The sequence below is a fragment of the Suillus paluster genome, assembly GCF_016628075.1.
Source record: "Suillus paluster strain FC165 chromosome Unknown EDB91scaffold_44, whole genome shotgun sequence".
NCBI lineage: Eukaryota > Fungi > Basidiomycota > Agaricomycetes > Boletales > Suillaceae > Suillus > Suillus paluster.
The window spans coordinates 118316-130584 of NW_024537604.1; the positions used below are offsets into that span (position 1 = coordinate 118316).

At 43.8% G+C, this 12269-nt stretch overlaps 2 protein-coding genes across 2 annotated transcripts; both read right to left on the reverse strand.

The window, feature by feature from the left end:
- Nucleotides 1-4141: 4141 nt before the first annotated feature.
- EDB91DRAFT_1250517 (uncharacterized protein) lies at nucleotides 4142-5027 on the reverse strand (the record flags this gene model as incomplete). Its single annotated transcript, XM_041323236.1, has 3 exons — nucleotides 4142-4364; nucleotides 4410-4848; nucleotides 4901-5027. 3 exons carry the CDS (start codon nucleotides 5025-5027, stop codon nucleotides 4142-4144), a joined length of 789 nt encoding a protein of 262 aa, XP_041175127.1.
- Nucleotides 5028-9702: 4675 nt separating this feature from the next.
- EDB91DRAFT_1083756 (uncharacterized protein) lies at nucleotides 9703-11723 on the reverse strand (the record flags this gene model as incomplete). The annotated part of the gene is made up of 2 exons (XM_041315673.1): nucleotides 9703-9762; nucleotides 9795-11723. The coding sequence occupies 2 exons, from the start codon at nucleotides 11721-11723 to the stop codon at nucleotides 9703-9705; spliced, it is 1989 nt and encodes a 662-aa protein (XP_041175128.1).
- Nucleotides 11724-12269: the final 546 nt, after the last annotated feature.

Genomic DNA, 12269 nt, shown 5'->3' on the forward strand with positions numbered 1-12269 from the left:
TCCGATCGCGTGCTTTTGAAACCCGAGTTTTTTTATATCAAAGCCGCAAAAAGAGGTCAGATTCTGATAGAAGGAGAGCATTCGCTGTTGAAGCGTATCAGAAACTGTACTGATTTGGATCCAGAAGTCCGAAATGCTATCGAAACTCTGAAGAAGGCCCCCGTACAGTTGAGAAGAGGATTGGAAGAGTGGAATATGGAGGATGGACTTATTCTGTTCAGAGGGTTGGTCTACGTTCCCAATAATAAGGAAATTCGTCGCTCAGTGCTAGAGATCTTCCACGACTCGCCTGCAGCAGGACACATGGGACGTGCTAAGACTCTTGAACTTGTCTCGTGGAACTATTGGTGGCCCCAGATGCAGAAATGGGTCAATGACTACGTAGATGGGTGTGATCGATGCAAGCAAACGAAGGTGCTACCATCAAAACCCCACGGACCTTTGAAGCCGAACGAGGTTCCAGAGGGGCCATGGCAAACCATTAGCTGTGACCTCATCACCGATCTACCCATCTCCCAGGGCAAGGACAGTATTTTGGTAGTCGTTGATCGTTTCACGAAGCAAGTGCATCTTGCTCCGACCACCAAGGATGTTGATTCTAAGGGAGTCGCAGACTTATTTCTCAATCACGTATGGAAGTTACATGGGACGCCGAAGAAGGTGATCTCGGATAGGGGAACACAGTTTGTGTCCAAGTTCATGCAGGAAGTCTCAAAACAACTAGGAACCAAGTGGTCCATGTCAACAGCATATCACCCACAGACTGACGGACAGACGGAACGAGTCAATCAAGAAGTCGAACAGTACCTCTGACTCTTCACATCCTACTGTCAGAATGATTGGGTTTCTTGGCTTCCAATTGCTGAATTCACGCATAACAACTCAGTAACTGTCACTGGTCATTCCCCATTCAAATGTGTCTACGGATATAATCCCGAGTTTACGATTTCCCCAAATTCTTCCAATACAATTCCCCATGCCGACCAGAGAGTAGCTGAGATGAAGGAGGCACAAGAAGAGACGAAAGCAATGCTGGAAATAGCAAACGATCAAATGAAGCGCTTTTATGATCATAAAGTAAAAAATGCACCAGAATTCAAACCAGGCAACAAGGTATGGTTAGACGCGACAAACATCAAACAACGCCGTCCGAGCCAAAAATTGTCCGACCGCCGTCTGGGACCATTCAAAATCGAAGAGAAGACTGGCGAGCTAAACTACAAGTTGAAGCTCCCGGTTAAATATCGCGTCCACCCAGTTTTCCATGTATCATTACTCACCCCACATCAAACCTCTCAACTCGTTGATCGCCCACCTCTAACGCGTCCGCCACTGGATATTGTTGATCAAGTCCCAGAATATGAAGCAGAGCAAATATTGCAAAGCCGCCTATACAGGCGCAAGTTGCAGTATTTAGTAAAATGTAAAGGATATGCAGGAGCAGAAGCAACATGGCAGTCAGAAGAAGATGTGAAGAATGCACCACTCATTGTAGCCGACTTTTATGCAGAAAACCCAAATGCGGTTAAATCGGCATGAATCTCCGCCTCAATTCTGACGACCCCTGACTTCCTCGAATGGAGACAGAAAAACATACGACCGTCTTACATTTGCGAGGATGCTCATCCTAGAAAGGGGGTAATGTCATGAATTCCTAATACGAACCATTTTTCGTTTCTCGGTTTTCCTTCGGTTACTTCCAGTACCCAAACCGGTCACGTGACTCCTCACCCTGTCACACCTTCACCTTGTCACATATCACCCATGGTTTCTCCGATTGGTTCCCCTACTCCACGGGCTAGAACAATCTCGCTTCCCAAAGAAGAACCAGTCGGATCTTGGGTTTCTATTTAGTAACCGTCTTACTCAGTCGCTTATATATCATGAGTCATACTTACTCATCCGCAGTATCGTACGACTTTTTTCTCATTGGCTGATTTCTTTCGGACTCCTACTCAATGTTATGTATAAAAGTAGGGTAGTTAGCGTAAGAGTTCCTTAGACTTAACCTCTTCGTTTCTACTGTTGTAGTGACCTAGACGTTCACGCTCAAATCTATCCTGTTGCTCATTGTCATCTCTGACCGAGTCCTAGTGGTTGTGCACTCACCTTCAACATTATTGTTGGACGTTGGTCATAACACAAAGCATCCTAATTGGTTTTTCACTGGTGATGAATTTGCATGGGCTGATTCTGCTTATGCTGTCAATTCATGCACCATCCCTGTCCACAAAAACCAGCGGCACTCTTACCTGAAAACATCACCTTTGATCGCACGGTTGCCAATTTACGTGTCTGATTGGAACACTGCATGGGTGCACTCAAAGGGAGATTTCAGTGTCTCCGAGGGCTCTGTGTTCATATCAACTCAAAGCACCAGCATATTTCTGCATGCCAATGGATTGCAATTAGTATTATATTGCACAACATTGTGATTGAGGTTGAAGGTGATCAATGAGGTGCATACTTTGCTCCATTTCACACTTGTCATCAAGAGGTGGAGGATCAAGGCCCACATGATAAGCCACTAGCAGGGGAGGACAATGTTGATGGAGAAACAAAGCGAAAAAAGTTGGTTGAAGAACTAGTTGCATTCAGGCAAATGTAAATAATAATGTGATTAGCGAACAACATACAAAATGAGTGGCACTTAACGAATAACATATAAACAAGTGACAGGTCAGAAAAATTATGATGGGCAGTGTGGCACGAAAAAGAAAAAGAATCTTCAGAAAGATCCACCATCTAACTCATCAGTGGAAAAGGCAGATAAATCCCAGTCAGGAGATTGGTAACGAGCCTGCTTGGTAGGATGCTCAGAAGAGCTGGAATCATCCTCAATCCAATCCAGTTGTTTTCTATACTCAGCCGTGTTGTAGGACACCGATCGGCACTGACATGGTACTTCCTTGCTCTACCAATCCACCACAATATACAACCAACCCTCCGCACTCTATCCGACTCCTTGCTGATCAGACTCCCACTCATACGCGTTCAAGCCGCTTGTTATGACCTGAGTTCACCGAATGGTAAAGTCAGACAACAACCACTAGGACTCGGTCGCAGATGATGATGGGAACAAGATTGATTGAGCATGAACATCTAGGTCTACTACAACTGTAGAGAATGAAGAGGTTAAGTCTAAGGAGTACTTACACTAATTAACCTACTTATATACATAACATTGAATAGGAGATATCTGAGTATGAAAGAAATCAGCCAATAGGAAAAGAGTCGTACAATACTGCGGATGACTGATCATGACATCATGATATATAAGCGAATGAGTAAGACAGTTACTAAATAGAAACCCAAGATCCGACCAGTTCTTCTTTTGGAAGCAAGATCGTTCTAGCCCGTGGAGTAGGGGAGCCAATTGGAGAAGCAACAGGTGATATGTGAAGAGGTGAAGGTGTGACAGGAAGTGAAATCACATGACCGGGTCGGTTACTAGAAATAGCCAGAGGAAACCCGAGGAACGAAAAATGATTTGTATTTGGAATTCGTGACACCGCTCGCGCAAGCGAATCGGCCGACGAAAAATCAATGTGCATCATTGGTCGGTCGCGCGCATGTTTTACCCTTCTAGCTCACAGGTACTCAGACGAACCCCATATCCATCCATCCTTGTTCACTGGTGCGTAGTATACTTCTCCTTGGTTTATTTGACAAATACAGTACTCTTACCTCTCAAACTCCCTTATTACGTCGCCTTAAATGGCTCGGACCGACTTACTCCCAAATATCCACATGCATATCACGGATGATCGACTGCATGTCCCGCGCATATCTCTAACAAACCGCGAGGTAGCCCGGACATCTCAAGCAATGATTATCTCCATTACTTACCTAGTAGCCGATTTGTACTTGAAGAGTGCACACCTGTTGTTGAAATCCAGTTAATTCTCACTCAGAAGCCGTGTCTTTTGTGTTCTGTTCCTTTCTGATCCTATTCCCGTGTCTGTCCGCACATTCTCCTTGAAACTTCCGTTCCTCATCAACTATCTCGGTTGGCCGCACTCACTTGCAAACCGCATAGTGGTCAGTAGAAATTATAGTCGATTGGCTTCACGGCTGACTGTTCATGCTGAGCATATATTGGATTGGCCGCTCTTTGACTTGTTGTCACGCCCCTCGTATTTTATACTGAGGCAGCAATTTGGTTTGCTTTGTTCTGCTTCCCCTGGGTCGAACTGAACACTATAGGCTCACTACTCAAATCAGCTGTTATTGCGCTAAGGTCATAGTGGAATTCGCTCCTTACAGCGTCCCAGATCCCAGCTTTGAACTCCTCCAACAAACACTGCCTCTTCTTCAGCTTCATCTCGTCACAAGCACGGGCATTGACAGCATCAAGATTTGCCCTAAAACCGATGAGATAATGCAAGATTGAGCAAACAATCACATACTTCTGAATGTCGAAGAGCATGTCATTGAGTGAACACTTCGGTGTGAGCTTCTGAATGCATCCCTTCGCCTTTGCAATGCTATCCTGCAACAGCAAGAGCAAGGATGGCTTTGGAGGCTTCTTCCCAATGGGTGTCTGTAAAGAAACTGGGTTGCAAAACATAGGAGTGTTTTCTTTATCATCAGCAGTCTCAAAGGAAGGGGAAACTTTATGATGAGTAGTGCCAGCAAGGTTCAGAGCATCTTGGAGAGTCCGGATCTGGCTTACTTGCAAAGCCGTGAAAATGATGTCATCTTCATCATCACTCAGAGGCTGCATGTGAAGGGTCTTCTTGCCATGAGGACCAACTCCAGTCGTAATTGCAATTGGGGTGATGTTCGGACGAGCAGCGAAAATATGATGGAGGTCAGGAAAAAATGGAAAATCATTCTTGATTTGATCTAAAAATTAACAATGTGAGTGGCATTGAACTTGTAGTTCAAAGAAACAAACCCCATAAATTCTTAGCTTCCTCTGAGCTATTGGTATCAGGGCCATCTGCACCAATGTAGAACCTGCAAAATTTGTTGGGATCATTACCATTGTGGTCCTGTTCTTGACGGAGACCTTCTCCTGTCATTCAGAGTGTAGCAGCATGTTTCTTGTAGGTTTTGGTGAGTCTAAAATAAGGATATGAAAATCAGCAAAGTAAAAATAGCAGTATGCAACACAACGATTCAAGTTTGCTCTTGACACGGTCACCGGTTGCTGTTGGATCAATCTTGTAGCACTCTGGTAGGACAATAGCACCAATCTGTTTATAAACGCTGGCCTTCATCTCGCCAGATGTGTTCTGATGGCTCCGTGAATCAGTACTAGTGACTCAGATATCCATGCATCAGGAAAATGTGGTAAGGCTATATAGCCACCCATAGCGCTATAGACTGCTATACAGACTCCATAGCCCTATAGCTCGTATAGCCAAGTGCCCAATTGTGCAGGCTTACTACACCAGTGTATAGTGCTATATAGCTCTATTAAAGTTGCTATAGCTGGGTGGAACATACCACAACTATTGTAGCTATTATAGCTCAAAACACAAAGCAAAAATTTCTCTTAATAGCTGTTTGTTGCCATGATAGTGTTCTCAAAATTAAAAAAAAGCGAAAATTCCAAATTATATTTCAACTACTACAATACATGTAAACTAATAACTACAAAACAGGCAAAAATGCGAAAATTACAGGAGGAAGAGGCAAGAGAACTAGAAGGAAGAATCAGAGAGGAAAGATGAATACAAAAAAAAGAAAGACTTACCAAATAGTGAAAATTGCGAAAATTCTTGAGGGAAGAGGAGGGAAGGGAGCTAGAAGGAGAGGATCAGACAGGAGGAAGTGAGAGTCAGAGAAAAGACTTGCCAAATGGTCAAAAATGCGAAAATAGTTGGGGGGAGGAGGAGCAGGAGGGAAGAGAGCTAGAAGGAGAGGGTTAGAAAAAAGATTAGTCAAATAGTCAAAAATGCGAAAATTATGGAGGGAGACTTACCAGAGTTCAAAGCACCAGCACCAGTACCAGCACCAACAACATCAACACCAAGAGAAGGATAGAGAAGCAAGAAGAAGAGAAGAGAGGCAAAAACTCGAAAATTGTAAGAAAAATATGGAAGATAATCTAATGAGGGGGCAGTGGGGGGGGAAGGAAAGAATGGGAAAAGACTTGTTGGTTGACCGCATTTTTGCTTACATAAGCAGTGCCAAACAAAGCCACAACACAAGACTTGGTGAATTTTCGAGTTTTTGGTTAATAGGACTAGGATTATGACAGTAAGAAAAAGACAATGAAATTGACTGTTAGCATTAGGATTTTGAATACACATAAGGTGAATTTTCGCATTTTTGCTTACATAAATAAGGTGTACCTTAACACTTTTGAACCCTTCAATTCCAAGTATTTTCCTTATAACTCACTAAGATCTTGACCTATTGAAGTCATTAGACTATGGATAGACTTCCCTTGACAAGGACTACAACTTTGATTTAATCGAAAAAAGTTCCCATGGTCAAGTTGCTTTCTTGAACCCTTCAATTTCGAGTATTTTCCTTATAACTCACTAGGATCTTAACCTATTGAAGTCATAAGACTATGGATAGACTTCCCTAGACAAGGACTACAACTTTGGTTTTCATCGAAAAAAGTTCCCACGGTCTACTGGGGTCTATAGTTGTTGAAATGTTTTACTTCTAAATACACTTACCAAACTTTATGGTAATATATAGACTTTCATGATGTCTATACTGGTCTATAGTGCTGTGATAGCTTGCCATAGACTGTATAGAGCTGTGGTGTGCTATCGGGGCTATATAGAGGATGGTCCTCTATATAGAGATATAGTTTTTCCTGATGTGCTCACCTCATGTTGATCTTTTTTACCAAACAAGACCTTGTAATTTGCCTTTGTGCTGATTTCCGTGATGAGTTTCCACACATGTGAGTGCTCATTCTCGTTCCAGTGAATGTTGGGTAGATTCTGTGTCTTCTTCAATTTACCCATGCGAGAGTATAAAGTAGAGTACAATGCGACTTAGCGCACTCTGAGCACGATGGCCAGAAATGGTATATTCAATTTAGTTTTTATTTATTTTGCTGTATATGTGAAAATATCGATTTATTATGGATGCAGAAGCAGAAGCAGAAGCAACCTACTGTGAGCTCCCCTAATGAGTGAGAATTTGAAAATCCAATGAAAATTCAATGAGAAAAGCTGTCCATGTATATCTGTTATGACCCACGTCCCTTAACCTAACTAGTAGGTGTCTGGAGTTGGTATCACACCACAGGACTCAGTCAAAGAGGATAAAGCGAGATGGATTGAGAGGGAACATCTAGGCCCTACAATGATGTAGAAACGAGGAGGTTAAGTCTAAGGAGTACTACTGACTACTACCTAGACTATATACTACTATTGGGGCGGAGCTATCTGAGTATGAAAGGTATGTGATATAACTATATACGGTCATAACATTGCACCTAGGGTATAGGGCTTCTTATCAACCAATCAACTACAAGAAGAGAAGGGTAAAGGGTTCATAGGGCCAAGGGTATCGGTAATTAAGCAGGGTTCTCAGGGACTGCTTCTATTCAGGGTAGACGGAGATTAAGAAGGGTGTGAGAGAGTTCTGTGACAAGAAGTCTCGAGCGGTAATTAAGGATCTCGATTAGAGATAGGATCTGATGATCTAGATCGAAGGATCTAGATAGGATCTGGATCTGGAGATGTATCGGGTACGATCGGATCTAGGGTTCTCCAGGGTCTTCGGTAATGAACATGCTTCTCTATGAGCGATGCTTCTGTGATAGGGGTTCGGGGTTCTAGCTGTGACTGTGCAACAGGTTTTAATGTAAGGAGTTCGGTGAATGACAGAGGTAACTCTTAACATGTCATGAGAAGTGAAGGTGTGCGATGTGAAGGGATATGACTCTTCGATAGATAGCTCGTAAAGGACTCTCGGTTATGGTTCGATCATAGAGGCATGTAGATGCTTATGATGTAACCTGTTTGCCTAATCGTAGGACTTCTTAGGGTATGATGAGTTCGGTTGTCTAGGGTTACGAATAAGATGGATGACGTTGATATAGTATAGATATGATGTAAAGATAGTGATCGTTAATCGGTTATCCATCTTATCTTATCAGGGATCTATCTAATCTAATCTTATCGGATAGGGTGACTTATGGTTCGATAATCGAAATTTAGATGCAGTTGATAACATTCATGACATTACCCCCATTTTAAGGATGAGCGTCCTCGCGAATCGATATGGTTGTCTAGATTGAGCGTGAGATTTCTTTTTTCCATTTAAGGAAACCTTCGTATAACTTTTCTTCTCTCAACGCTGTTCTCTTTTCATTCCATGATGTCTCTTTTTTCGGCGATAGCTTCTGATCCTTGGACGTTCTACTTGGGGATTGTGACTGCGGTTCTGGTTTTCTTTCTCTACTTAAGATCACCTTGGGAACGGATGGTGCGGAGGGTATTGGTGCGGCATTGGGGATTATTCGGGGAGTAAAGACGTTGTCATGGCGAGCGGCGTCGGCGGCTTGCCAGAGTTTCTTTGGTGTGTCTTTTGGTTCTTGGAATCTAACCCGCTTCTGAAGACTTGGTTTAGGTGCGAATACAGCGCTAAGCGGTTCGTCAACCTTGTCTTTCTTTTCATAGGCGCTAATTTCATGCGCCATGCCTGGCCACCAATAGTTCTGCGATACCTTTTCCAACAAGCTCTTTAGGGGACCAAGGGCGGAACCTTTGTACAAATCCAATAGACTGGCGTAAATCCGTTCTTTTTGGTACATATACCAGTCCTCTGTGGAGGATGAGATTTTCTTCTGAATTCCACTCTTCAAGTCCCTTTCTTAGTCAGACATTCTCGAGTTTCTTTTCTTTGATCACTTTAGCTACTTCGGCGTCTTTGTCCTTGCACTCTGCGATAACTAGCAAGAGCGTCTTTTCTATCTTATGGACTAGAGTATGGCCTCGTTTCGCTGCGTGATCTTTGAAGAAAGTGGGATTCATGAGGAAATTGTTCGAGTTTTCTGATACGATATGGGATTTTACCCCCCCTTTGTGGTCTAGCCTCCTGGATAGACATATGAGATTAAATTGCGCTAGGAATAAACACCATCTAGCTTGATGTCTAGTCAATGTGTGCAATTTGTCTATTTTTTCCAGGTTTCGTGAGTCTAGAATGATTTCCACTGGTAGGGGTGACTTTTCAACTATGTGCTTCCACTCCTGCAGGGCTCTATATATCGAGAGCAAATCCTTGTCTTCTGCTGAGTAGTTGACTTCGTTATCGGTCATCGGTTTCGTAAACATGGCAATCGACTGCCTTTTCCCGTCTTCCTTTCTCTCGATAAGCGTAGTTTGAATGCCCTTCGTTTGGGTCTTACATTCTATAGCATATAGCTTTCTCTCGATACTCGGTTTCGGTGTTTCACTCCTTTGTTTAGGGGGAGGACTACCCTTACTCGTAGATTCCTTTGAGGGTTGCTTCGCCTTCTCTGCGATAAGCTTTTTCAATAACGCTTCTAGACCTTCTAGCGTTATTTCCTCAATCTCTTTCTTTGAGTTTACTTTGGTTTCTTTAGCAGTTTTCCTTCTGCGTTCTCGCTCTGCTGCTCCCTTGATTGAGAACCCTTTGATAGAGAACGTTTCTTCTGACCTACGGTCTACGTTCTTTTCTACTATCTTTGCAGGCGGAACTGCCTTTTGTTTCGGTGGGCTTACACCGATCTTGTCTTTTGGTTTAAAAGAGGGACTACTCCTTTCGGGGTGTGCAAATGCACATCGAGAACCATATCGGCACTTCGGGCCGTTTCTGCATAGGGTTCTGGATTTGAATTTGAAGACTGTGACTGGGGTCTTCTCTTTTTTTTCTGTTCTCGGCTTAAAAGCCCTAGGGATGGGGATTGCCTTTTTCTCTACCGGTGGCTTAACCGGTTTTTGCGCCTCGTTTGACGACTTCTGAGTTTTCTCAGAGGACCTATGTCTCGGTAGGAACACTCTGGGGATCGGACATGGTGAAGAAGTGACTTTGATCACATATTCTTCAACACCAGCGGTCGTTATCTCCTCCATTGGTTCTTCCCTTGATTTACCAGCCTTTACTTCGGCTAGCTCCTCTTTCTTCTCATAGATGGTTCTTTGGAGAGGCATCTCTACCTCTATTTCATCCCAAGTACATGGGGCATCGTTCCATTCGTCCATTTGAGTGATTAGGCGGCCATAAGCCGTGGTGAACCATGAATCTACCTCAAACTTCCTTTTTTGCTTAAGGCAGTATGATTCATCCTTGTCGTCGAATAGGATGTAATGGTCTACATCGTTGACTAGGAATTCTCGGCAGTCTTCCTCTATTGCGCCACGAGCATTCTTGCTCTTTGTGGGATGGATTATTACTGCCAGGTGATTCCATTCCTGGTCTTCTCGACGATCTCTATCTTCGGTTCTTTTATAACTCTCTGGGACTTCGTCTTCGCCTTCGGGATATGGCTCAGACTTTCGTCGTGGGGAACGGTATAGAATATTTGGGGTCCTCGGACTTTCAACCGGTATCTCTAGTGCCTCTTCTGTCCTACGGACTGCACTTTCTATTTCAATAGGTGTTTCAACCTTGGATGTTTCTTCTGTCCTACGGACTACATCCATTGCCTTTTCTATTGTTGATGGCATAACAACCTCTGAGACCTCCTTGATCTGTCGGAGTATCTCTGCTGCTTCCTCGGCCTTTCGGCGTTCAGCAACTCTCAGCGCTTCTAATGTTTCCATAGCGCGTTTTAGCATGTTCTCTGCGATTATTTTATCGAGGTCGGACAACGACTCTTCGATAGGTTTTGCAACCTTCTCTACGGTTTCATGCTCCGTCTTCTCATTTGTTAAAGCAGGGAGGATCTGCTCCTTTTCCTTATTTGTTTCGGCAGTAGGTTTCTGCTCAGAGACTTTCACTAAAGAAGCTCTCGCTAATCTAGCTTCTTTTTGTTTCTGTCTCTTGATTTGTGATTTTGATAAACCAGACTCGACTGGTCCTTTGTTTGTTTCATCGGTTGTCTCCGATTTCTCGTCCTTTTGTTTAGCAGGGACTACTGCTTTTACTTCAACGACTTCCACTTCCACGACTTCTACTTTAGTCGCTTCAGTGGTCTTGTCCTTGATTCCGTAGTCTCTTTTTAATCTCAAGATTTCTTCCGCGAAGGTTTCTTTCTTGATTTCAATTGGTGCTACTTTCTCTGGCTTCTGAGTACCAGTCGACTCCTTAGGTTTAGAGGAACCTGACGACATCCTGATATTTTCTGTAAGGGTTTCTTTCCCTTTGCCTTTCGGCTCGTCGCGTATCTTCTGTCCTACGGACTGCGCGACTACTACGGGTTTTGGAGCAACCTTGGGCTCGGGATTTTGTACGTTGGCAATCTTGGGCCACTGGGTTGTCATTTCTCTCGATGACAGTAACGGCGATGATGAAGAAGATGATGTGGGCGATGACGATGGTGTGGATCTAGGTGACGGTGGGAGTGTGTCAACGTATGCGGTTCGGATAGCGAGGGATGGCAATTCAGCCATTGCGCCTCTACACCTAATTCGGAACGTGTCTACAGTCTTTTTGTTTGCCTTAGCGCAATTCTTGCAAAGGCTCTGATAGGAGATTTCTCCATCTTCAAATTCTACACCAATCCAGTGTGTGATTTGTGGTCCCTTTGCGTGATGCGTATTAAAGCAAAAGCCTTCTCTGATTTGAGAAGCTAGCTCTTCATAGTCATCAACGGTAGGGGCGGAATATCTCATGTTGCCGGCTGCGTTCCGGAATCCTATTCAACAGAGTATATTTTGATTTGTCAGGGATCTCGTAAGATATGACCGAAAAGGGAGTATGATGATAGAGAGGCGACCTAAGCCCGTATAGTAACGTAGTTGCCGGCTTCTTGGCCAACTAGGTTCTAAGTAAAAAAGGCTATAGTAATTTATACTAGAATGCGGTAAACAATATGCGTGAGAACCAACGCAATACTGTTACTACACTCGCGAGTGCCGTTCTCTAATTCTACGAAGGGGTTCTAGGATATAGCGTTGAGCAGGCAGGTATTGGGCCAGCACTCAAGGCGACGGATACAGGACCTAAATGTCACTGTTCCTTATAGACTGGCGGCTGCAGTAAGGCAGGGCCTGGTCTACTTCTACTAACTAGGGGAGGGAATGTGCACAAAAGAAGTGCGGGGCTGCGGTCTGGGAAAGATGGTTTTTAAAACGTGATCCGCGAGACTAAGCTCAGCAGAACCGCCGATGTTCTGGGAGGAAGGTTATCGACACAAGTGCCGTTCGAGAGTCGGATCG